The 26485-nt window shown below is 35.5% G+C and overlaps 4 protein-coding genes across 6 annotated transcripts; 2 read left to right on the top strand and 2 right to left on the bottom strand.

The window, feature by feature from the left end:
• Nucleotides 1-233: 233 nt before the first annotated feature.
• Nucleotides 234-1622, bottom strand: LOC118348942 (protein FAR-RED IMPAIRED RESPONSE 1-like). The gene is made up of 4 exons (XM_035691535.1): nucleotides 753-1622; nucleotides 591-680; nucleotides 418-495; nucleotides 234-311 (listed from the first exon to the last, which is right to left on the bottom strand). Exons 1-4 carry the CDS (start codon nucleotides 1620-1622, stop codon nucleotides 234-236), a joined length of 1116 nt encoding a protein of 371 aa, XP_035547428.1.
• A 96-nt stretch (nucleotides 1623-1718) lies between these two features.
• LOC118348941 (protein FAR1-RELATED SEQUENCE 5-like) lies at nucleotides 1719-3023 on the bottom strand. The gene is made up of 2 exons (XM_035691534.1): nucleotides 2219-3023; nucleotides 1719-2050 (listed from the first exon to the last, which is right to left on the bottom strand). Exons 1-2 carry the CDS (start codon nucleotides 3021-3023, stop codon nucleotides 1719-1721), a joined length of 1137 nt encoding a protein of 378 aa, XP_035547427.1.
• Nucleotides 3024-7412: 4389 nt separating this feature from the next.
• On the top strand, nucleotides 7413-19637 carry LOC109010429 (DEAD-box ATP-dependent RNA helicase 13). Of its 3 annotated transcripts, none has more exons than XM_018991266.2 (17): nucleotides 7413-8647; nucleotides 9797-10016; nucleotides 10485-10781; nucleotides 11750-11812; nucleotides 11909-12081; nucleotides 12166-12360; nucleotides 13062-13238; nucleotides 13465-13853; nucleotides 14543-14723; nucleotides 16072-16194; nucleotides 16283-16399; nucleotides 16640-16744; nucleotides 17299-17439; nucleotides 17564-17629; nucleotides 17720-17878; nucleotides 18924-19005; nucleotides 19093-19637. In XM_018991266.2, exons 2-17 carry the CDS (start codon nucleotides 9845-9847, stop codon nucleotides 19146-19148), a joined length of 2496 nt encoding a protein of 831 aa, XP_018846811.2. In that variant the 5' UTR covers nucleotides 7413-8647; nucleotides 9797-9844; the 3' UTR covers nucleotides 19149-19637. The 3 variants fall into 3 exon arrangements, with proteins under 3 accessions (XP_018846811.2, XP_018846810.2, XP_018846813.2); XM_018991265.2 differs by having other exon boundaries at nucleotides 7414-8647; nucleotides 9820-10016; XM_018991268.2 differs by lacking the exon at nucleotides 11750-11812 and having other exon boundaries at nucleotides 7424-8647; nucleotides 9820-10016.
• A 4950-nt stretch (nucleotides 19638-24587) lies between these two features.
• On the top strand, nucleotides 24588-26277 carry LOC109010430 (ammonium transporter 1 member 1-like). The gene has a single exon (XM_018991269.2). The coding sequence runs from the start codon at nucleotides 24723-24725 to the stop codon at nucleotides 26223-26225; it is 1503 nt and encodes a 500-aa protein (XP_018846814.1). The 5' UTR covers nucleotides 24588-24722; the 3' UTR covers nucleotides 26226-26277.
• The last annotated feature ends 208 nt before the right edge of the window (nucleotides 26278-26485 follow it).

Genomic DNA, 26485 nt, shown 5'->3' with positions numbered 1-26485 from the left:
AACTATTTGGAATGTTGTTGCGTACTATGAGAATGTGTTACTGGACACATGTTGATTTATAGAACCACAAAAAAGCTTCTTTCATTTGTAGAAACTGATAAATCTTATATAACAAAATATTTATCATCTTTTTTACAATCACTTACTCACAATTCACGTATTGCAATCACTCATTCACATATGAATTTACAATCACAATACAAAAAAAGAAAATACACTCAATAGATCTTGAATCATAAATCAAAATCCCTAAGATCTGGCTGTGCTCCATCCTCATTATCCGGCTGTGTTTCATCCACTCCAAGATGCATCTGTAAAGATAATATAACAAAATGTAGCAGTTATAAACTAGAGATGAAGCAAAATCAAGTACCACAATATCAAGTAGAGATGGAACAAAATGGAATCAGTAAGTACACTTTCTTGAGTCGTAATCATTGATTCGCCAAACTGGGTTCCACTAGAGTCAAAAATCTCGGAAATGTTTCCACGCAGCTAAATAACAAAAAAATAGATGAAACTAACCCGAGTACATAGAATATTTTTTTAAATAAAATAGAATATAATTTAAATATGAAGAGTTTGTAAACCTGAATAGGAACACTCTCTTGAGTCCCAACCAATGTTTCGCCAAACAAATTCCTACGTGTGTCAACAACTTCAATATCTCTTCCATGCATCTACGAATAAAAAATAAAACCATTAAAAAACAACGTAAGACAATATAGCAAAAACAATTAAGGATTAATTACCTGTCTATGTTTTCCCTTTTGCGTAGCCTTTCTGGTCTTGGGTTTGCACACTTTCTCCATTATGGAAGCTTTCCTCAGAGATGGTGGTCTGCCTTTGCCTCTCACAACAAGGGGACTTAGTACTTTCTTCGAACTCGTACATGTAGTTGTATCTGCTGTTTGAATTGCAACGTTGGAACAAGTTTGGATTGGCGACTTGTTGGTGAGATAGACCTCGTTCATTGCATGCAACTTATCAATCATATCCTGAGCATGTTCATCAGATGAAGCTGCATTACTTGCGACATCACCACATATCTTCATTATACGTGAATATCTACTCACGTCTGGCCTCGCATCAACTACATCAAAACTACTACTTATCAGGGTGTATTTTCTTTTTATGTCTTTTCTCCATCGGTCCAATATGTACTTCTTGGGCAGCATACGAACTCGATTAACCTTCAGAGTGGCAAATATATGTCTACACAATATACCTCTCATCTCAAACAATCCGCAAGAACACTTCACCTCGCACTCAGCCTCATCAAAGTATACAGAATAGGTAACCTCTTTGATGAAACCATCAACATGGATTTCATCTTCTACATGGTATGTTGCAATTACATCATTCTTTTGTTGTAGAATTGGAAGACAACCAACAATCCCCATTACTTCTTGTTGAACTTCTCTAAATTTAGAGTTTGTGTACAACTCCTGAAATATCGTCTCGAATGGAGAGACAGTTACAACTGGGATTTTGAAGTTGAATGACTGGAAGTCCGCTCCATTCTCATTCTCAATCTTCTTCCTCAATGCATTATCGAACTGATCAACAAATTCTTTTAAGTTTGTCTTAGCATGAACATACCCATCGAAGAAAGCATTCATGCTCTCGCTTCGTTGGGTTGTACTCATTCCAGCCCAGAAAAAATCTTTAAGGAATACTGGTGCCCAATAGGTACGCTCAGTGTATAGAGATTGCAACTAGGCATTCTCCTGCAAATTGTAAGTCGTAAGTAACATGTCCCAACATTTTTCAAACTCTTCAATGGTCTGTGAGTCATACACACACTTGAGCAACTGACTTTTCAACCTCGTTTTATATGCACTGTGGGAACCTAATTTCTCAGGTACTTTTTTTAGTATGTGCCACAAGCAAAATCTATGTCGGCTATTTGGAAAGACAGTAGCAATGGCATTTTTCATTGCTCTATCTTGATCCGTGATAATAGCCTTCGGGGCATTACCATCCATACAATTCAACCAAGTCTCAAACAACCATATAAACGTTTCAGTATCCTCACTAGAAATCAATCCTGCCCCCAAAAGGATTGATTGTCCATGATGATTTACACCCACAAACGGTGCAAAGGGCATCCCATACCTATTTGTCAAATATGTGGTGTCGAATGTGATAACATCGCCAAAATATTTGTAGGCTGCCCTACTCCGTGCGTCTGCCCAAAAAACATTCCTCAACCTACCGTCATCATCCAAATCCATTAGTGCAAAAAATGCATCATGCTTGTATTGCATCCTAGCAAAATACTCACGGAGGGCTCCAGCGCCACCTTTCCCAACTCGAATGTGGCGTGCCTTGTCAATGTAATTACGACAATCTTTCTCTAAAAATGACAAGTTTTCATACCCACCCGCTCCTTGTACAAGAGAAGCAAAACTCTTATTCATTCGGATCCCCGCCTGATCATTTGTATCTAAGACTCTCTTTACAGACTCGCTTACTTCTCTATTGCAACGAAAGAACCTTGATTTCTGTGGACTTAGACCATGGTTGTGCTCATTGTGTACACTCAACACTTTCAACATCCCATCAACAAACGTAGCATTTATCTTTGCCTTACATTCTGTTTTTGATGTCGGACGTGGTCTGGCGACATTTGATGTCCGATTCCGTGCCTTCCCTCCACGAGCACAACCAAGTGTGATATATCTGAGAGTTCCATCCTTGAACCTCTTACTACTCTGCGTACTTACCCCGAAACCACATTGTTTTCCATATTTCTTATAATACGAAAATAATTCTTCTTCAGATTTAAATAGCATCCCTAGCTTCGGCTCCTCAATATTATCGCTCACCTCAGTATGCACTATATTCTGTGTCCTAGACTCATCGTCATCTTTGGATTCAACAGTATTAGGAATAGTGGATGTAGACAAACTTTCAACTTCCCTAGAGTCAGGTGTGGTACTCAGTATCTCTTCAACATTGCTTGGACTTGCAAAGTGTAAGTCAATCGACGGGTTAACTGATGAGTGAAATTGAGGCATTATATTTTTCTGCAATTTACACCCACAAAATACGGATTAATTGTCAAGCAAGAAATTATGCAACCCACTGCTAGCATCAAAGACAGGTATCTTATTTTTTTTCCCAGTAGAACTATAGCTTTGAGTTGCTAATTTCAGTATAATGTTATGTCAAACAACTTTGATAGAGCCATATTTGTTTGCCATAACGCATGAATGAGTCCATTAATAAAATTAGAATAATATTATTTTTAGAAAAAACAATGTCCCAAAAAGTAATCTTAGACCATCGTACCTAACACATTTGTGATGAAATCTGGGTGGGGTAGAAGACAAAATAGAAACAACCTAGAAAAGTGAAAACACGCCACTGGCACCAAGAGTTTTAGAGAAAAAACTGTAAGATAAATACGTGCTCACCAATGCCACCTCATGAAAACAAAATTATTTGGGGAAAATGAACTCACTTACCGACGACTGGGTTTCGGAAATGGGTTGCGACCCAACGTTCTCACTCATGTTTCGGAAATGAGGGAGACAGAGTGAATGGCAAGAAAATGCCGAGATGGGTTGCAGTGTGCACGAACAGGCAGCCTTCTACAGTTCTTCTACGTGAATGGCAAGAAAATAGCAAGAAAATGCCGAAATGTATTTTGTCATTTTTATTTTTATTTTTAATTATAATTGACGTGGAAATGAGAGGAAGTTCGTGCGCATTCCCTGCGCGAACTTCCCTGTACGTAGAAGAACTGTATACATAATTATGGAAAGTAAAAGAATAAAAGCAATAAAAACAAAAGAGAGAAGATCCTTCGTCAATTTTGTTTCCCTCCCAGCGCACTTCCTCCTTCTTCCGAAATCTCTTCCGAAGGCTCCCCAAATCTCTTCCTCTAGGCGCGACGACGAGAGTGATGTGAAGTAAGTGTACAAGAACACATTTATTTATTTATTTATTCTATTTTTGCAACTAAAATTTTTAAGAGGGAAAAATGTGAACCATCTTAATGTACAAAAAGAAGCATGCTTTAGTGTTAAAACCCCTGTAAGAAGGGGTTAAATATCAGCCATGAGGAGTGAAAAAGAGAGGAGCTTTTGCTCTAAAAAAGTTGCCCACTTTCTAGGATTAATTAGGATTTTCACATTTTTTTTTCTCTTTTTCTGATGAAGGCAGTGGACTTTATTCTCTGTTCTTGCTTTTGAGGAAAAAATTAGTTTTAAGTTCAGCTTTGGTCCTCTTCATAATCTGTGTCAAATATGTGTTTTATGCCCAGCACTGTTTCAATTGTAATTGGTTACTGTAACATTTGTACAACCCTGGCTCTCTTGAAGCAATATCCCTGTAAGCAATATGGATTTCAAAGTTATCCTTTTTAAGTGTATTTTATGTGAACTGCTAGCAGTACTTGCATATAGGATCAGAACTGGTGTCACGTATTGATGCTACATAGACTTAGGACCATAAGAGATTTGATTGCTTGAGGTTGTTTCCCTCGTGATGGAAGCCTGATGCTTCTCCTTGTGTATTTTTTTTATTTAACCTTTTGCTATACGTATTTTTTTTTTCTCCTAGGAAGTGGCTTATTTTTTGGCAACGGGTTTAAATCCTGTTTGTTTCAAATGGGATTTGGAATGTATAGATTCCCAGCAATTGTAAATTGGATGGTGTTAGTTTAGTATTTTGTGATTGACATAGCCTAGACGGAGATGTACATGCTCAGTGGCCTGACTGACTGCTTTGTCCTGTATCGTATTATTCTGGCTAGAAAGAAATCTTGTAACAAATAAATCATTTCTTCATTGTTAGGTGTTCAGATTTGATCCTTACTTCCATTTAGTGATTATATTTGATTAATTTTCAGTTTACTTATTCTTGTGCAGGACATTCAAGCACTGATCAATAAAATTAATATATAGTGGCTCCTCTTCCAACAAAGTGTTCTGATGGAAAAAGGGAAAGAACATGCATCTCCTATCACACCTCCTACTGCAAATGCATCAACAAATCCATCAAATCAAATGATACCAAGACCATTTTATACATATAATCCAACAACTCTTGTTTATATGTAATTTTATTGAAAGTCATATCTAGAGATCAAGTTACTCATGAGTTGTTGGATTATACGATGTCATACTAGACAAATACTACAATTTGATGTTTAATTAAATTGATAGTTAAGTTCACTTAGGAATAGAATATTGATCTCACTTTAACCTGTATAATTTTTTTACTATTAACTTAATTTTCTACTATTTGTATTGAGTCAATTATATATTCTTCCTCTTTTATAAGATACATGGTGGAGAGTGAATGTTTGGCCAGTATATTTATAATCAATAGTTTTTTCTCTTCACCTCTTTCTTGCTTGTTTGCCTAGTATATACTGGTTATAATCACTTCCAAAAATTATTGGAAAGAGCATGCTGAGCACAAGTATGGAGTTAAAGGTATTGGTAGGACATGTTTTATTTTTCTTAGTGGAACTTTAATGGAGAATTAATTAAGTCCCTCACATATGTTTCTCTGTTTTTTCTGTAGAAATAATGATGTATGTTTGTACAAAATGGGATTGGATAGCACTTTGGACACTTGCAGGCTTGAAGATTTATGAAATTACTTTCGAATGATGGTTTTGCCTTTTGTTGGTGTATTTGTTTACACTCAAGTCAGAGATGTACAATACATTGGAAACTGAACTAGTATATTTCATTCTATGGTTGTACGTTGAGTTGTAAGTGTTAATTAATACTTGTGAAGTAAGGAGTATGTTATTTATATGCAATGGAATGAGGTGCTGCTTGGATAGCCCAAAACTATATTTTGTTAAAGTTAAATCAGATACTTGAATGAGGTTTTGATTACATGAAAAATTCTTCCACTACATGAAATGAGTGGAGGAACTTTTCATGTAATTTCAAGATGGTCTCTTTTTGCCATGCCATTTGCCATGATCAGTCTCTTTTTGCAGTTGAATCTTCCATTTATAAATACCAAGAGTACTGATGCACATGCATCTTCCAAGCTTACTAAAAAGCTTAGCAAGTATATTAATTTTCTCACAAATATCACACTTCCCAAGTTGATACAAAACTTAGCAAACCTGAACATGAAGGCCACAAAAGTCCCACCATGCACAAAGACAGTCACTTACAAGAAAGTTCGCAACTAGTTAAAGGCCACAAAAGTACAATATACAAAACTTCCTCCCGTAATGGGGTTTCACTGTGACCGTATGAAATACAATGAAATTAATATAGAAATAACAAAAAATCTTTACAACCTCCTAACACTCCACACTCTACATTATTTTTAATTTTTATTATTTTTTTCTTTTATTAAATATTTATTATATGAATAATGAATAAAAATTTTGAAATAATTTAAAAAGAATAAACTCAAAAAAAAATTTAAAAAAAATATTAAAAATTTAAAAAATTTAAAAAAGTATGGAGTGTGGAGTGTAATGGAGGTTGTATAGCAATACTCTAGAAATAATTCAATACACACGAAGTAGTGTGCGTTTTGCTAGGATATCTGCTTCTTGCCATTGAATAGCTAGTTGGTTGTTGTGGACCTCGAACTCCTTCTTCAGAAGTTGTTCCTCTCTTTTTCGAAGCTCCTCCTCCATCCTAACAATTCAGTTTCTATCTTGTTCTTCCTCCTCTTTAGAAGTTGTTCCTCTCCTTTTCGATGTCCTCACCACTATCTGTCCATCTGAAATAATTACAGTATGGTAATCCCTAATGACCACAAACAAACAACTAGTACTTAGTATCAAAATTCTATACAAGCCAATGAAACAACAATTAAGTATACGACTCTCAAAATCTCTAAATGATTAAAAATAATTCCAAAGGCAACACCATGAATTTACGATTTGGGCTCTTTTTGGTTGAGTGAAATATTTATGAAGTGCTGAAGTCTTGGCAGAGCTAATTTTGCCACCTAATTTCAGTAGCCACCTTTTTAAATAAAAAACCATAGATCCAACTTTCTTATTTCACTTCACCAAGACCAAAATAACAAGTTGCAGGGAAGCCATCATCTTATCTCACGATTCTAATACTTACCTTGTCCATCCTTTCCGAGCCTTCAATTCAACTTAAAAGGTTTACAAGCACCTCAAGCCTCCCAGTATTTTAGGCTCTAAAATGACTCGATATATTATTTAGCTTCTCAAAATAGCCTAGGCATCAACTCCACCTTTTAACTCTTCCTTTCCAAAAGAATTGAATTTGTATGGGAAAATGACATCCTTCTATTAATTGCATTCAGATGACAAAACATGTCTTACATTGGTGGAAAAATATTTAGTATTAAAATATATCAAAATAAGGCATCTCCCTAAAAATAGGTATAAAAGAGTAAAAAATAGCAGGAACTCAGTCTCAAGACTAAGTTTACTTACAGTTCCATCGATTTGTATCAAAATTGGAGCTAAAGTTAGAAATTACATCATATAGTATCAAAATTGGTTAGCTCCATTTGCATGCAATTCCACAAGTTTCAATCTATGATGTTAATAAGCTTGTAACTTGTACTTGGGTTCCTATCATGCTACTCTGTCTTGCCGTTTCACCTAAAAACCTACGTATAAAAATTATGTGCATGCAGGAATCAGTGTTTTTATTTGTTTTTATATAGTGGGCAGTGAGGGTCACTCGGACCATGGTGTTCTTGTTTCTAATCGAAAAAACAATCTAGTGTTAGGTCTAAAGGGTTGTGTCCTGGTTTCTAATCCAAAAAGCCTCATCCTCCTACCCAAATTAAAAAGTCATCCAACAAATACAAATTAAAAACCTAATATTTTCAACAAATACCCAAATATGCATATCCATAAGACAACCAGCGATTATCAAGCGATACCCTTCAAAAATACGAACAATTGGTTTCAATCAAAATACAACTTTCAGCACATAATAAATAAAAACAATCAAAATTGGTTTAAAAAATCACAAAGAGAGAGAGAGATATATCTCGATGGTGACTGAACTGGCTTGCAGAGTGAGGACAAAGAAAATCACAGCGACAACAAAATCCTAGGAGGAGGCTGAGTCTGTGGCTTGCAGAAGCTTAAGGGGCAACTTGGACGAAGGAGAAGAACTTTTGGGGGAATAGGGAAGGAGGAGAAGGGTGAAACGCACCCTTTCAATAAGGCCTTCTTCCCCCTCTTCAATTTCGTCTCCCGCCAGAGCAATCCGCACCGTTTCATTAACTCAGCCCCATTCCATAAATCCATGTCTATCTTCGGTGCGCATGGGTGCGCAAATTAGCCTTCAAGTAGAATTTTCCTTCTTCTACTGCCTTCTACTACCTCCTCCTTCTTCTTCTTCTTCTTCTGCGTATTACGAAGCCCGTCGCCCCCCTCCGCCGCTCTCTCCCAAGCCCATCTCCCTCTCTGCTACCGCCACCCTCCACGAGCACCGGTGTGAGCCCAGTACAGCACGCCCACTTGACCATCTCTGCTCTGCCTCTCGAGTCCCTGAGTCCCCGCAGCCGTCTCTCACGCTCAGTCCCTCTCTCACGCCCTCAACAGCCCCTCGCCGTCGACACTGTTGGTACGTTCTGTTCTCCTCCGCTTCCAGTCGTTCCCGAGGCTACAGAATCACAGATATTGTTTTCCCCTCTCTCGGCGAGCTAATCGGTATGTGAACATATATATGCTTTTTAATTTTCAAAATCTTACATTTACTTCATGAATCATTACAATATTTCAATTCATTTCTAATTGATTCATTTCATTTAGGGTTTTTTACAGATTTCGAAATCTGATTAGGGTTTATATTTTATAGTTTTTTCTGTATAGCTCCCCATCAAGCTGAATTTGTATTTTATAATTGTGGAAGGTATAATTTTATATTTTAGGATTTAGGGTTTATATATGTTGTATAGCTCCCCATCGAGGATGAATATGTATAGTTCCCCATCCAGCTGAAAATAGTTTGATTTCTTTCCTTTTTGTTTTTGTGGGTAATTTTGTTTGTTTGTTCATATATATATACATATATATATATATATATATATGTTAGTAGATTTGAACCTGATAAATTTTTTTGGTTTGCATGGATGTCAATCAGTGATTCTACTGTTTTGTTTTCTTGTGTGTTCTGTGTTTTTTTGAATCATTACAATGTTTTCTTGCATTGTGTGTATTCTCTATTTGAATTTCTTTATGTGTGTATTCTAAGTTTATTCTTTTTGTGTGTATTCTTTATGATCTTTCTTGCATTGTCTGTATTCTCTATTTGAATTTTCTGCTATTGCATTGATGATTTTTCTTTCTTTATTAATCTTTATTTTGTGTGTATTGATATAAGGAACCCATAAGTTTTTTCTCTTGTGCTATGCAACGAGAGGCAGGGTACTTTGCCCTTTTGGCTTGTTGTTGCAATTCATGTACTTGAGATTCCTTTACATCAATTTATTTGGTGTCCATGGAACACTTATATAAAAAGTCAGTTCTGGTTGATCCTTCTTTTTTTTTTTGTGTATTTTTTGTGAACTGGCATCAATATGTGCATAACTGCATATTGTAAAAACTTTAATGAGCTTCTGATTTAGGGTTTATTTTGTTGTTACAATTTTTTTTTTTTTCAGATTTTATATTTTATAGCAGATTTTTCTATAGCAGTTTTTTTGTTATAGCCTGAACTACCGGTTTAGGGGGGTAACCGGTGCGTAATCGGTTTTTGAAAATGCAAAACCGGTACATACCGGTTCGGTCCTAAATTTTGTCTAAAACCGGACCGGACCAGTTACACCCCTACTTCTTCTCCACTTAGCTCTCTCACAGCCACTCTTTCTCTCCTCTGCTAGGGTTTCCAACGTCGGCTTCATAACAATGGCCGTTGAAGCTTCGCCTCTCTCTTCTCGACCTTCGACGAAAAAGCACAGGAGAAAACGACCCCAGTTAGAACCAGAGCTCGAACGACTCGACTCTCTTCCGTGGAACCCTGCTCTCCCCGATGACGACTCCTTCTCTCTCGTCGTTGGTACTAACGAACTCGAAGGAGGTTTGTTCCTGTTATTCGATTTAATTAATTGTCCTGTTTTGATTGGGAGAAGACAACTTTATTCTCCAAAATGTGTGGTTTCTTAGTTTGGTTGGCGCGTACCGAGGAAAGGGAAAGAAATTAAAATAAAAGTACGAAGGCTTTCAATTTTTTTAAATTTCTTGATTTTTGAAGCTTTTGGACAATTAAATACTGAAACGATAATTCTAGTTCAAGAATGATATGCTCTGCTAAATATCCCGAGGAAGCAAAAGGAACATTAGGGTTTTAGTTTGTTCATGCCTCATGATTTTTGTATTGGCTTGTATAGAAATATCTGAACCTTGATTTAGTTGGTTTTAGGATTAGTTGGTATTAAAAAATCTTCCTTTGGAATTGTATTCTTAATTTTTCTTGGGGAGCAAGCTGAGGATTAGGATTTTTAGGGATTTCTGGTTGATAATAATCTTGAATGTTGAATGAATGTAGGATTTCTTTCACTGGAAGAGATTGGCGAAGCCGAGTATGGTTTAGACATTCCTCAACCTGAGGTAGGAAATAGGAAGGAGAAAAAAGCCAATCAGAGTACAAAATTGAAGAAACGCAAACGTGGCGGTGATAACAGCAGCTCTGGTGAGTCTAAAGCTGAAGAGGAAATGGTGGAGGAGGCTAAAGTTGGAGAGAGAATGGAGAAGGATGTGAATGTGAAGACTAAAAAGAAAAAGAAGAAAAAGAAGGCAAACGACAAGGAAAATGAAATGCAAACAAATGAGGAACTCCCAGCTGGTTAGTTTCTGGCTCAATGTTGAACCCATTGGATACACATTTAAACTTAATATGATGCCTTATGACAGTAGGTTTGTCAATTGTATCATTTTCCAGGTCAGTATTGAACTTGCATATACATTTTGAATTCTTAATGTGGTACTAATTTGAAGCTTTGCTTGAGATATCTTTGATATATATATACTTTTTTGGGTAAATTGCATTTCCCACCCTAAGCCCCCAAAATTTGTGTATATATGATATCATTCACTTGATTCTTTGTTTATTTCTCTTTTATTTTTTTTCTTCCACCATGTGATAAACATGTCCAGACTACGGTAAAAAATGGTATAAATTGGAGAATTTTTTTTTTTTTTTTTTTATTGGCGCTGGGTGTCCAGGAACAACATCCCGACTAATCCCAGGGGTGATAAATTGGAGAAATTTTAATTTAGCTGTTGTTCTTTTCTTTTCTATCGCACAGCGCCCCCCGGGCGGGGGGGGTGTTAACATAGATTACGAGATTTATTGCTCAAATTTTTAGTTTGGGGGAGACATTGCAAAATTCCCTATAGTTTAGGGTGGGAAAGTGCAATTTATTCCCCTTTTTATTTAATTTCCTGAATGGTCTCTTTTAAATCGAGTTGTTGATGATTAGGGTTGATTAGAGTTGAACCAATTTTAATTAGAGGCATAGCTGATTTAGATTCATCTCCACCATTGTACACGCTAATCACTTGGTGAATGCTAAACTTCTTTCTTGTGATTAGAAATGTAGTTGATATAAATAACTGTCGTGTTAATAATTTAGTAATTTGGAAATTGACAAAGCGAATTTGGAAATACTTTTATTGGCATAGTATAGGGTTTGGCACCTATCTTTATACGATACCACCCACATCTGACAAGACCCATCAGTTTCTGTTTAGCCATAACCCCCCTTTGGGTATGCTTTAGTTTCTATGAAGTCAATTTGTTTTGTGTGGTAGGTGTTATCAAGCTGTGTAAGATGTGTATCATACGGCATAGTATATGTAGCCAAACTGTTGAAGGTATTTACCATAGAGCATAATATTTGTAGTACTGTACTAAATATTTATGCAAAACTAAAAGAGACATTTCCCGCAAACTGTGCTACTTTATTGTAGTTAGCAATAGCATGGATGATGTTGAAGAAGAGTTGGTTGATGGAGCTGATTATTATGCATGGAATGAGTTGAGGCTTCATCCCCTGCTCATGGGATCAATACACAGGCTTGGCTTCAAGGAACCAACTCCAATACAGAAAGCTTGTATTCCTGCTGCTGCTCATCAAGGGAAGGTCGGTTAAGGTTATTGCCTAAGGCAGTGCGTGGGTAATAATGAGACTAAGTGGATATTTTTTTATGATTTGTTTATGTGACAGGATGTTGTTGGTGCTGCGGAGACGGGATCTGGGAAAACACTTGCTTTTGGTTTGCCCATTTTGCAACGTCTCCTAGAGGAACAAGACAAGACTGCAAAGATGCCCGAGGAAAAGGAGGAGGAAGCAGAAAAATTTTCTCCAGAGGGCCTTTTACGTGCTCTTATTATTACTCCTACAAGGGAACTTGCACTTCAGGTGTAAAGTCTTTTATATGTTGCTTCTGTTTTATGTCATCTCTAGGTTGCATAAATGCTTGAATGAAATTAGAGTCTGCTCCTCACTTTTGTAGCATAAATAGCATCTAGTATGGGCTCCTTGCACGTGTTAAACGGAGTCATCACTTGCATATATGTGAATGCATCAATTGTACGTCATCCTACTCTACTTGTTGTGAAAAGGCGAGTGCATGCATGGATGCCTCATACAAATTATCTTAATTACTATATTAGGTACATGCCTTCCTTTATCTCTTTAAGAATGAATTGATCATGAAATTCAAGCCATTTCTTGTTACCTTGTACGGTGGGCAGTGAATGGGATTTATCTGTTGAGTTAGGAACTAACAATTTTTGGAACAAATTTACAAAATTCGATTAAGTGAATTGGAATTTGATCTCATAATCCACTTTTAAAGGAAATGATTTGAATTGATGTTGCAATTTTGTTCATTTGTTTGCAATAGAGATTATGTGGATTCAAGTATATGGGTAAAGTAAGGATATTTTGGGTATTTGGTAAAAAGGATCACTCAAAAAGAATTTGGTTAAGATCAAATCCAACCATGATGAGATGTGGTCCTTTGTAAAGGATTCATATGAACTGTTAATTTTATATAGATTATGTAAGGCTACTTCATACCTTCAATATACCAATAAGATCTAAACTTTTTTTCTCAGGTCACTGATCATCTCAAGGCTGTAGCCACTGGAACTGATATTAGAGTGGTTCCTATTGTTGGGGGAATGTCAACAGAGAAGCAGGAAAGACTCCTAAAGAAAAGGCCTGAGATTGTTGTTGGAACTCCAGGGAGGTTATGGGAACTTATATCAGGAGGAGAAAAGCATCTTGTCGAGGTAGGCACTGATACATTTAGATTGCATGTACGAGAGTTCATTCAACCATTCTATAAGATGGTTGGCTTATTTTTCAATCCCAAGTGAAACAAGTCAGAGTTCATGGTTCAATTCGAGTTACTCTCATGGAACCATATTCTTGTATACTGTCTTCAGTTGCTTTATTCATTGATGTACTGTATCGATCAGAACTGTTTTGTCTGACTCACTCTTCTTACTTTTGCAGTTACATTCTTTGTCTTTTTTTGTGCTGGATGAGGCTGATCGAATGATTGAAAATGGACATTTTCGTGAGTTGCAGTCAATAACTGACATGCTTCCTGTCACCAACGGCCCCATTGAAGATCACTCTCAAAATACACAAAATTGTGTCACAGTTTCAAGTTTCCAAAGAAAGAAAAGACAAACTTTGGTTTTTTCTGCTACCATAGCACTATCTGCTGATTTTCGCAAGAAGCTAAAGCGTGGTTTTGTAAAACCAAAGCAGTCATTAACTGATGGGTTGAATTCTATAGAAGCTCTCTCTGAGCGAGCCGGAATGAGAGCTAATGTTGCCATCATTGATCTGACAAATGCATCAATTTTGGCAGATAAGATTGAGGAATCTTTTATTGAGTACGTAATTTTCATCATTATCTGGTATCTGGAATGTGCAAATCTTTTGTTTGTAAATCCCAATCTTACTAAGTTTGAAGTTTCTGTTTTTCTGCTGAACTTGCAAATGTTAGGTTTTTGACGTACATGCAAATAAGTTGTCCAACTCTTCATATGGAATTTCTGTGTCTGGGTCAAAACTTAGTATGCCTACAATTTATTTATTCTTATTACTATTAATTAGTACTGTTCATTCTGTCTATTAATTAGTACAAGAGCTTGAACTGTGTCATGCTTTGGCAATACATTAATTTGTGCGTTAATAATTTGAATTTTATAACTATTCACAAATTTGAAATCCTCATTCTAAATCTCTGGTGTTCCTATAATCAATACTCGATGGCTTAAAGTAGTGAATGTATTTTTGTTTGTTACATCTTTATATGCTTTGCCCATTATTGATACATATTCTATTCCTTGTGGTTTAGATGTACAAATCAAGTATAATGAAGTCTATAGATGTTTAGAACCTGTTTCTACATTAATTGGAGTGAACTTTGTTGTGAACTTAGGTTACACCTGCACTATAAAGTATTCCAGTAGCCTTCTTTCACATGCCCTAGGACTTAGGTTACCTAAAATGTTAGTACGATGGTTATTTGCAATTCAGATGGCTTCGATGGAATATTATTAATTTTAATAGCTTGCAGATGCAGGGAGGAAGATAAAGATGCCTATTTGTATTATATTTTGAGTGTTCATGGAGAAGGCCGCACAATTGTGTTCTGTACATCAATTGCAGCTTTGCGCCATATCTCTTCTCTTTTGCGTATTCTTGGCATTGATGTTTGGACACTACATGCTCAAATGCAGCAGCGAGCTCGGTTGAAGGTTAGATTTTCCTTAAATTATTAGATATATTCATATCTATTTGCATTCTTCTTTGACGCGAGAAGGTAAAAGGTTGACTTGATGATATTTTTTGCTGCTGCTCTAGCATTTTACGTGTTTCTGATTTGGTCCTCCGAGTCTCTTGTAGCTTATAGTGTAGCACTTCTGCATCTCTATGACAATGAATTCGTGTTTCTTTATTTAAGTTCAATATCAGCTTTTACATCCCAGCAAGTGTTTGTGCAGTGGACATTTGGTTTATTTAACAGATGAGATTGATTATTATGACAAGCGATCCAAGTAGATTATGTAAGCAGTGGTAAGCATGGTTTTTTTAAGCTCGTCTCGAAACTAACAGCACCTTACAGGGCATTAATCGACGGTATAGGTTTGTGTTACTGCTAATCTCATAGCTACGTGTTTTGTAATCTGCTGTTGAATTAATTCTACAGTCGAATTTGAACTTTTTAAATACTATGCATAACAAAATAATGAACAAGTCAGGTCAGACAAATTCTTAATTGCATTAAGCATAAAGAAAGCATGAGTTAGAATGTAGGTGTTTATAACCGTCCTGGAATCAGGAATTGCTAGAATATGCTTTGAAAACAGTGCTTGCATACATGGGCTCTTAAGGCATGCTTAGGTAATGAGATCAGATGAGAAATTGTGATAATTATGTGAATAGTAGTGAAATGGTTTGAGTTAAGGTGTTTTATTGGATTTTGGGAAAGGGAAGAGAAAAATTTGAATAAAAATATTATAAACTTAAAAAATTGTTTAATTATTATTTTTGTTTTGAAATTTGAAAAAGTTGTATTGTTTTTTGTATTTTGTTTGGAAGTGTGGGAAAGTTGTATAGGGTTTTGTGTTTGGATAATGATTAGGTAATGATTAGATGAAAAAATTGAAAATTTGAAATTGAAAAGTATTTTATGTTTGAGTGATGTTTGGGAAGGAAATTGTGAGAAGTTTTGAGATGAGATGAGAAATCTCTGTTGCCAAACAAGGCCTTAGTCAATTGTAATTATTGAGAATGCCAATTGGATCAGATGGTAAATGCATGGTTGGAGTGTGGGGGGTGAAGGGGCCTTATTTTTTAGGGGTTTCAAATGCAAAGGGTTTTGAGACCAGTTAGTAAATGAGCTCATTTAATTTCTGTTTTAGTTCTTTGGATATATAAAAAATCGAATGTTGCATTTTCCCATTCTCCTTTTGGAAGGAAGCATGCTGAGAATTATGTAGCCCATAACTAAATTGACATGATTATCTTACCACTTTTGTCATATTTTGGGCAAAGGTATCCTGTTTTCTTCTTCAATGTCTTACCATCTTGTGTTTAATACAGGCAATTGATCGTTTTCGTGGAAATGAACATGGAATACTTGTTGCCACTGATGTCGCAGCAAGAGGCCTTGATATTCCTGGTGTTCGAACTGTTGTTCATTATCAGCTGCCACATTCTGCTGACGTAAGTTAATAATGTTGGGATGCTCTTCAACATGTTTTCAGTATTATTCTTACCTTCTTTAACCATATGTTAATTATCCTTTTCTTAGGTTTATGTTCATAGGAGTGGAAGAACTGGTAGAGCTTTTGCTGATGGGTGCAGCATTGCACTAATCTCATCAAATGAAACATCAAAATTTGCTTCTTTGTGCAAATCATTTTCCAAGGTACTCCTGAAAAGGAAGCTTTTAGTGCCCCTACAGACTTGAGCGCATGATTCACAAATATTGGCTTGGTTTCTCTCTCATTTGAAATTATAACTGAAATTCAAGTGCTAATTGATGGCTTTTGGGAGGTTCTACAAATTAGAACTTTAAGAGTAGCATTTATTATTCTTAGCTCCTAGTTCTTTTCTTAATATAGCTTTTAATTGCAACTTATGCTCATAGCCTTTTCCCTGTACACAGGAAAGTTTTCAGAGATTTCCTTTAGAGAACTCATACATACCAGAGGTCCTAAAACGATTATCTCTTGCTCGTCAAATAGACAAAATTTCACGGAAGGACTCCCAGGTGTTTACCTTCAACCTACATGGTGATATGCATTTTCAGTTCTTACATGCAATTGTAGCTTGGGGTTTGGGCTCTTCCTGTGCCCTGGTCAACATTGGTTTCTTGAAACTGAGTGTGGGTTGGATTTCGGCATGTGTCAGATTGTTCCCATTGTCAGTGGTTGTGCATCAGTTCTGATGATGCCAAACTCATGTTCATTCATTAACCTTACCTGTTACAACTGAAAATTTTATTACGATTGTATCTACAGGGTTTGCTGGCTGTGTTGAATACTTTATGGTTTCCCTAATTGCTTTACGTGATTGTTTTAGTTGGATCTTTTTCTTTAACGGCAGTTTACACTTTATGTTTTAGTGGCTGTTTTCCTTTTCTGCTTATTCTAAATCCTTAATGTTCTAATGACAATTCACTGCAAGTTTCTTCTTTTGAAACTCTTAATAACTTTCCTTTTTTTTTTGGATTTTTAATTTCTGCCATAATTGCAATACTTTTCATCTTTTATATTTCAATATGTATTTGCTGCATTTCTAAATTTGTGTGTGCGTGCATTCTAGGAGAAAGCCAACAAAAGCTGGCTTGAGCGAAGTGCAGAGTCAGTGGAATTAGTGATGGACAATTATGACAGTGAGGAAGAAAGAGTGAACAATTTCAAGCAAAAGAAAGCCACGTCCATGCAATTAAAGAAGTTGCAGCAGGTTTCACCTTTCCTTGGATATTCTTGTTTTTAACCTGAACTGCCCGGTGCAGTTGGCACCTTCATGTCCTAAAAGAAACTTATCTCATGCGAGCATATATTTTTATTTCTCTTTCAAATTGCAGGAGCTCAATATGCTTTTATCACGTCCATTCCAGCCAAGAACATTTTCACGCCGTTATTTGGCAGGGGTAACCATTTATGATAGCTCATTTTGATTATAACCTATTTTTTTCACCTACTTCTCAAGTTCAATCAGTACCTTTTTTTCTCCCTTTCAGGCTGGTGTTTCACCTCTTCTGCAACATCAGTTTGAAGAATTAGCTAGGCAAAAACTTGGTGATAGCCGGGGTTCAGGAGAAAACAAAAGAAGCAAATTAGTCATTATCGGTCAGAATTGTGTGGAACCACTCCAGGCACTTCGTAGTGCCGGTCATGAGGTAGCATGTTTATCCATTTTTATGTTATATTCCTTAAAAATTCCGATTGAATATCAACTTATCAAAGGGAAAAAAAGGAGAACCCCCATGGAAATTAAATTTATCATTTCACACTCATATGGGTGTGGATACCCAGAAGATGACTTGCCAGGAGATCACATAATTCTTTTTTTAAATCAGTAAATAGAGATTGTATTGATGTGGAATAGGCATAGCCCCAGTGAACGATTCCTAACAGTCTATGTCTATGTAACTATAGTTTGAAAGCAAATCATTTTTTTTTTTATGAGTAGGTTTGAAAGTAAATCTAAACTGTTTTTAAACCATTCTATAGTTCATTTGTTTTTTCAGGAAAAAAAAAAAAAATCTCTAATACCGTTCCATGTGAGGAATGATATAATTGCACATGCATAGGGAGTTATTTATGCCCAGCATGGCAGCATCCATTGTCAGCCATTTTATATTCCAGTATACAGTTTTGAAAAATATATAGATAAAGAGTTTTTGTAGGCCCATCATCAATTATCTTATTGGTACATTCGACAAGCTAGGGTGTAGCCTAAAAAAATTGAGGCATTAGAAAAAATTGATTCAAACTGCCCTTGGATCTCAGGCCCTATGATATGCTGAATTAGAGAATTCCTGAGTCTCCCTTTTTAATTCCTATACTGAGTAGTTACTGTTCCATTCTAAACAGTAAATCATCGGCAACAAGAGGTTATCATTATTATGATGTTAATGCTGCAAAAAGATGATAGAACTGAGTTATTACAATGAACTTAACAGCTATATGAGAACAGTAACAGTAATGAGAGGAGTGTAAACCGTTTCCTTTATAATATACCAGTAGATGCCATATATGTGTATAGGTACTGGGCTAACCGTAGAATATTTTAATTTCTCCTCTTGGTTTTTCATGTGGAAGTCTGTATCTAAGCCGCCGCCAAACCGCCCCCCCTGGTGGGGGGAATCAGTATGTTGGTAATATCTATCTACTTTTTCCCGCCAAGTGGATTTTTATATTTTGATGTCTCTATCTTTACAGGTGCATATGGATATGAAAGGGGTGGCGGAAAAACGAAGAAATATGGATAATCTTAGGAGAAAGAGAAAAGAAGAGAAGAAACGTATGCATGCCCTTTTCTAGTTTACAGCGTTTACTTTTCTTGTTTTTTCATTTTTCATCTTTCCTTTTCTTGTTTTATCTCTTCCAGGTGTGCGGGATCAGCGAAGAAAGCAGAGGAAAAAGTTGAAAATGGGCGGTGAGTAGAGCGGCTCTTCGAAATTGATAGAAATCGAACGTAAAACATGGAACTATTAGACTATGGTCATCCGTTGTGTAGTTTTTACTACTTGCGCACATAAATTTTAAAATTTTGACTCATTAGAAAGTCTACATCAAATTTAGATCTAGCATTACATAGCACACTGGATAAGTCTGCATGGACATGTTACATGTAAAAGTTGCAGAGTTTTCAACAGCTGAATAATTGTGTGAAAGGCATATTGCCGGCAATGTCGTTCTCATGGCAATTTAGAGGGGAAGATGATTTTGGATTTCATGCATTCCTTTTGACTCTACTCAGCCCCTCTCATTTCCTGAATCTGAAAGAAGAGATCACACGTATATGTGACATTGGTTTCCCATGCTGCAGCAAGCAGATTGTAAACGCACTTATTTTATGAACCGTTGACATTAGAGGCAACTTATTATATACGGATGTGATATAATGCATGACCTCCTGTTGTTTTATTTATTTATTTTCCTCTTTTGAAATTTAATAATTAATTATTTTCATGAGTAGTATGATGACATGTCATTGTGTGTGTGGATACCAAAATGATACGATTGTCATTTTTATAATTCCTTGATTAGATGTCGTAACCTATATTTGTTATTTTAGGTGATATCTATTCAAGTTTAACTTTAATTTTAATATTGATTGATAGTCTTACAACTATGATTACAATCAAAGGGTTATCGATGTGAGCTCCTCTAATACAAACAATAGTGCTTATTATATATCATGACATAATATGGTTATTGTTTATCTTAGTTTTTTCCCGAATTCGGGACGTCGTCTTTCCCTTTACTAATGGGGAGAACATATCGACGTTCTGATCGATACTCATCGTTAATACAACAATTTCTTAATGTAAAACTATCAACTTTACAATATGAAATTATATATAATAACTATTAAATTCAAGTTGTTAATACTCTACTCTTTATATTGTGACCCTTGGTTACCCCAAATAACTTGATTTGATTAGGGTTTTAAAATCTAGCTAATGCAGAATTAAATATATCTTCACATTGTGACCCTTGGTTACCCAAAAAATCATGCTTTTGACTTTCATATTTGGAACTTGATATCTATCATGAAGAGAGAGAGAGAGGGGAAATATATATATATATACATGTAGAATTTATTTTGGGGTGGCATAGCTGTCTGAATTTAGAATACGCGTACTTAATGCTGTGAAATTGACTCCACATTATGATGGAGGGAGATTTCTTGCGTGGCCTTGCTCAAAATAATGCATTAAAATAAACGAATCTATTGGTGTCAGCCCCCACACACGTCACTGATTGGGAAATAAACGTTAAAATAGGAGACCAACAAAATAAATAAAAATATTGCCAACTTCTTTACTGCAATCTGGTTTATAAATACAGACGATAACTGATTCAACATAAAAAGATTACACATAAATTTATAAATTAATTTAATTTTATAAAATTTGTTAGATTTATTTTATTATAAAAATAATTTTACAATCTGACGTATTATATTAAATTATATTAATTTATAAATTTATTTTTATATAATTTTTTTATAATTAAAATATTTTTTAATACGATAATATTTAATATAATTTTAAAGTGTATAAATTTAACGTAATTCTTCTTAAAAAAGGGTAGTCTATCAATAAAAATAAAAAAATTTATGGGAATCTTTAATTTATTTAATTTTTCTAAAGAGAGAACGCGATACTCACCGACACTAGAATGGTAAATATCATTTCTATTATAAATATTACATCATTTATTTCCCGCTTGGAGCAATGAAAGAATTCTGTCATTTTACTCGGTTCAATGTACGGAGGGCAATGGTCAATAAAGACGGTCTCCCATTTGATGAATAAAAATTAAACTGGAAGGAACATATATATATATATATATATATATAAATATAATTAAATGCAATGATAAAGAAATAGAATCTTAGGCTGATACGCACGCACATTGTTGCTTAATATTTTATGCACATAACCATCTCGTAAACATAAATGATCAGTAACCATTATTAATGTGTAATAACTTCTAGAGTATGGTGCTTGCTCTCAGAAACATGAGCTGGTTTTGGCTGGGGACGAATCTCCACGGGTTGGCTAGCTCCACAACTCTATAGAATATCATGGATAAATCAGTCGAGATCTAATTGGAGAAATACTTTAATTAGTCACAAATAGATTATATAAAAATAATTATATAAATTAATGTGGTTTGATATTGTTCGTAAGATTATAAAATTATTTTATTATAAAGTAGAATGACGAATCATATCAAGTCATATCAGTTTGAGAGATTATTTTTATAAAATTTATTTCTAGGTGTAGCACTCTTCGTTCCATTTTATCATAACTACTTTTATAGGCAGTAATCAATAATATAGGATCTACTTCTTGTATTTATATCTTGAGTAATTCTACATACAACCGTGAAGTGCGTAACCGCCGCGTAATCGCTTTGAAAAAGAGTGGGATCCACTATTAAAAAATTAATTTTTTTCATATGAATCTTATGTTTTATTCATTTTTTTCAAAATAATTACGCGGCAGTTACGTAATTCACGGTTGTAAGTATCTTTTTTTCTTATATCTTTCTTACTTGAAACCTTAAAGCTCGATCAAGAATTCGAAGAAAAGCTAGCAAAAATGATGTGTTGGAGAGTAGTAACTGGTTGTAGCTCGAAAGGATTGTCACCTCCTGCAATCGTACATATAAAGTTATAAGTATGAAACCTACGTTTAAAAGAACAATGCATGTTGGAAAATTCCATGATGATTCAACCTTTAAACAAGTGGGAACAATACTGAGGTTTCTTGGTCTTATTCTTTTTTTGACCAATAAAAGTTAAAAGTGGAGTCATGGGTTCATTTCTTCTCGTAAAGTGGGGTTGGCTGGCTAATCTTTTGTAGTGTTGTTTTGTTGTACCTTTGAAAGCTATTGCCAAACCATTTTTTCTATCATTTTGGACTGTATTTAGTTGTTGGAGTGAGATCAATTCATTCCAAATTAATTATTGATGGGTCTATTATATTTTTAATTTTTTATAAAAAAAATTAAATTTATCTTAATCTACTTTATTATACATTTAAAGATATATTTCAACATATTTATATTTAAATACATCTAAATGAGACTTATAAAATATTAATATTTACATATCAATTTAAATAATTTAAGATCACCTCAATATCCAAACACGGCCTAAAGAGTATTTAGATAGTACTTATGATAAAATAATAACTCCCATGATTGATTTTGATTTGATTTTCTTTTCTTTTACATCAAGTGATCTGCAGACTTCAGCTACATGGAAATACTTTCCAGAAAACTTGAAATTAATATACAAAGACTTGTGGCTGGCTGGCCTTTTGTTTTCACCAAGTCTTTAGAATCGACTCAAATTTTCAATTATATTTTAAGATAATGTCTCAGTTTAATTTATAGAAATATCGTAGATTCATAATTTTTTTTTCCTAAATCTGATTATTTAATTGAAAGTTAGATGAAGTGTGTCACTGTGTAGTCTGGATTATTGAATACCTTTACTCCAATAAAATGTTAAAACATTTCAAAGTTGTTATATAATGAGAAAAGCAATTAAATTGTAAATCAGAAAAAAAGTCATGCAGATCAAAGTCAAACCAAAAGGAGTGCTTTGTAAAATGTGTATGTAGTATGTACATATAAAAATAAAATATAATATAATTTTTTTATAATTTATATCCAAATTATAATATTTACACTAAGATCAGAGACATAGATACATAAAATAAAATGAATCTTACAATATTTATAATTATTTAAATAATATTTTTTTGAGAAAAAATAAATAATATGAGATTCTCCTTATTTATTAATCTCTCTCGCTCTAATCTTTGGGGCTAGAATTCTGATCCGAATTGAAACATGAAAAAAAAAAAACAAATTTTCTTCATACAGTAGAAAAGTCGACCTTGGATCCTTCTTGAGAGAGGTCACTGAACGGAAAATCTTGGAAATTATTGATTTGTTTTGTACCATATAAATTATAATTATTTATTTAATTATATAAAAAAATGAGTATTTATTTTGAGTGTATTTAATCAATGCAAGGTGTCAAGAGTTTGATGACCTGATGATATATAATCCAGTTTTTCAAATGAAAAACTTAAATTAGACATATAATCAAGAGTATATATACACACTTATATACATATATATCTATATATAAAAGGATATCAATGCAAACATACTTCCCATTTTTGTTTGGGACTATTTGAATGCCCGATCCTATGGTTAAAAATAAAAGAAAACTGCTATATACATAAAAATATATATATATATATATATATATAAATAAACTTACAAATTGAGGTGACTTCTTATGAAATGTTAGATATATTTTTTGTTAAAAGTAATTTTATAATCTGACGTACTGCATCAAATCACGTCAATTTGTGAATTTAATTTTGTGTAATCCTTTTGTAACTAAAGTATTTCTCAAAATAAATTAATTTTAATATAAACATACATTTTACCAAGTTGTGTTTGGATAAAATACTTTTTAAGTTTCGATTTAGATTTAGGATAATATATGTTTGGTTTTGGTGCAAACTTAAATCCAAATTTTAAATAGAGAAATACTTTAGTCATAAATGAGTCATACAAAATGACGATACTTCATGAAATTTGTCAGATTATAAAATTATTTTTATCTTAAAAAATATATATAACGAAATTACACTAAACTAAATATAATCCAAGCAAGAAAAAAGTTGTTAATTACCATTATACAAAAATTAAAGAAAGAAAAATAAATACCTTTAAATTACAAAACACAAAAATGGAGATAACTTCTGATATTTAAAAACCAGACAACCTTAACTAATTTCACCAAACAGAACCTTGATGAACATAAAGTATTGGATGATTTACAGTAAACAGTAAGCCTTTTAGGTTGGAGTAATAATATTATATAGTATGTTAGGTTCTATTATTCGCATGTATTTTATTTTTTTCGATTGAATCATTCCAGGATGCATATGATTCATAACAATCAGGTTAGTTAATTATTTTATAACTTAATATCTAAAAAATTAATATGATATTTGCATATTAAAAATTACTTAAAAAACAATAAAAAATTATTTTGTACACAAAAATAAAAAGTATTAAACTTATATATATATATATAAATAAATTGGCATGCTTTAATATTTAACATTTTTAGGCATTACATTTTAAAATAATAATTTGAAAATTTAATTGTGATGAATTTAAATAACGTTAATTAACCTTCATATAAGTAATTTAATTCAAGAGAGATCCGATAAAATGAGTTGGATCTGGACACGTTGGAATTGAACAAGTTGAAAAGTCTTTTCCCACTGTACACACGCACAAACACAAAAGTCTTTCTTTCGGTCCTCATTTTTTTCTCGTCCCTATATATTTCCCCATGCATCGCCTACCCTTTTTTTATCTCGCTCTCCGGGAGGCTCTCTCTACCTCTCTCTTGCTCTCTCTCTCCTCTCTCTCTATCTCTATCTCTGTCGTTCTGAGTGAGCCATGGCGTCGCTGAGCTGCTCAGCTGACCAACTGGCCCAGCTGTTGGGCCCCAACACCACCAATGCCACGGCCGCCGCAGCCTACCTCTGTGGCCAAATCTCCACCATCTCCGACAAGTTCACCGACACGGCTTACGCCGTGGACACCACCTATCTCCTCTTCTCTGCCTACCTCGTATTCTCCATGCAGCTCGGTTTTGCCATGCTCTGCGCCGGTTCCGTCCGGGCAAAGAATACCATGAACATCATGCTCACGAACGTACTCGACGCTGCTACGGGCGGGCTCTTCTACTACCTGTTCGGGTTTGCCTTTGCCTTTGGCTCCCCCTCCAACGGCTTCATCGGCCGCCACTTCTTCGGACTCAAGGAAATCCCTTCCTCGTCCTTTGACTACAGTAACTTCCTCTACCAGTGGGCCTTCGCTATCGCAGCTGCAGGTATCACCAGCGGCTCCATCGCCGAGCGCACCCAGTTCGTCGCCTACCTCATCTACTCCTCCTTCCTCACTGGCTTCGTTTACCCCGTCGTATCCCACTGGATTTGGTCCCCTGACGGCTGGGCCAGCGCTTTCAACACAGAAAACCTTTTGTTTGGCACTGGCGTCATTGATTTCGCTGGCTCCGGAGTTGTCCACTTGGTCGGAGGTGTTGCCGGTCTCTGGGGTGCCCTAATCGAAGGCCCCAGAATCGGCCGGTTCGACCACTCTGGCCGGTCCGTCGCTCTCCGTGGCCACAGCGCCTCCCTCGTCGTCCTCGGTACTTTTCTCCTCTGGTTCGGTTGGTACGGGTTCAACCCCGGCTCCTTCAACAAGATACTCAGTCCTTACGATTCCGGGAACTACTACGGGCAATGGAGCGCCGTCGGTCGCACCGCAGTGACCACGACCCTGGCCGGTTGCACCGCGGCTCTCACCACTCTCTTCGGCAAGAGAATCCTATCGGGCCACTGGAACGTGACGGACGTGTGCAACGGATTACTCGGTGGATTCGCAGCGATCACCGGTGGTTGCTCCGTGGTGGAGCCCTGGGCGGCAATCATCTGCGGGTTCGTGGCGGCGGTGGTACTGATCTCCTGCAACAAATTGGCGGAGAAGGTGAAATACGACGACCCGTTGGAGGCGGCACAGCTGCACGGAGGGTGCGGCGCGTGGGGAATAATATTCACGGCACTGTTCGCGAGGGAGAAGTACGTGAACGAGGTGTACTCGAACAAACCGGGTAGGCCATACGGGTTGTTTATGGGTGGGGGAGGGAAGCTACTGGGAGCTCACGTGATCCAGATCCTGGTCATAGTCGGATGGGTCAGTGCGACGATGGGTCCCTTGTTTTATGTGCTGCATAAGCTGAAGCTTTTGCGGATATCGGCAGAGGACGAAATGGCTGGTATGGATATGACCCGGCATGGAGGCTTCGCTTACATTTATCACGACGATGATGATTCGCAGAAGCACGGGATTCAGTTGAGAAAAGTCGAACCACGTTCTACTACTCCCACTCCAATCTAGAAACCTTTTTTTTTTTTTTTTTTAACCTCTTTATCTTTTTTTTTTTTTTAAAAAAAAAATGGGCAGTGGGTATTTACTATTATTATAAATATTATATATATATATATATAAAAAAGAAAAAAAAAAGAAAAAAAGAGGAGAGAGCTTGGAGATATAGATAGGGGGTGGGTGGATGGTTGGTGTGGGGGGTACATGTGAAAGAAAGTAAACATGATAGACATTTTGATTGGTTTGTAGGAGATAATGAGGACTTGGTGGAC

The sequence above is a fragment of the Juglans regia genome, chromosome 7 (genome assembly GCF_001411555.2).
Source record: "Juglans regia cultivar Chandler chromosome 7, Walnut 2.0, whole genome shotgun sequence".
NCBI classification, from domain to species: domain Eukaryota; kingdom Viridiplantae; phylum Streptophyta; class Magnoliopsida; order Fagales; family Juglandaceae; genus Juglans; species Juglans regia.
The sequence above is the reverse complement of the archived record's forward strand: the minus strand, read 5'-3'. Positions and strand labels throughout refer to the sequence as shown.

Excerpts from the sequence above, each read along its gene's own strand:
- LOC109010429 (XM_018991266.2), top strand. The coding sequence starts at position 9,845 with ATGGCCGTTGAAGCTTCGCCTCTCTCTTCTCGACCTTCGACGAAAAAG. Across the intron at positions 14,724-16,071 it reads AGCAGCGAGCTCGGTTGAAG|GCAATTGATCGTTTTCGTGG; the intron begins GTTAGATTTTCC and ends TGTTTAATACAG. Across the intron at positions 17,879-18,923 it reads TTCGTAGTGCCGGTCATGAG|GTGCATATGGATATGAAAGG; the intron begins GTAGCATGTTTA and ends CTATCTTTACAG.
- LOC118348942 (XM_035691535.1), bottom strand. The coding sequence starts at position 1,622 with ATGAATGCTTTCTTCGATGGGTATGTTCATGCTAAGACAAACTTAAAA. Across the intron at positions 681-752 it reads AAAAGGGAAAACATAGACAG|ATGCATGGAAGAGATATTGA; the intron begins GTAATTAATCCT and ends TTTTATTCGTAG. Across the intron at positions 496-590 it reads AAGAGAGTGTTCCTATTCAG|CTGCGTGGAAACATTTCCGA; the intron begins GTTTACAAACTC and ends TTTGTTATTTAG.
- LOC118348941 (XM_035691534.1), bottom strand. The coding sequence starts at position 3,023 with ATGCCTCAATTTCACTCATCAGTTAACCCGTCGATTGACTTACACTTT. Across the intron at positions 2,051-2,218 it reads AATGGATTTGGATGATGACG|GATTGATTTCTAGTGAGGAT; the intron begins GTAGGTTGAGGA and ends TTTTGGGGGCAG.
- LOC109010430 (XM_018991269.2), top strand. The coding sequence starts at position 24,723 with ATGGCGTCGCTGAGCTGCTCAGCTGACCAACTGGCCCAGCTGTTGGGC.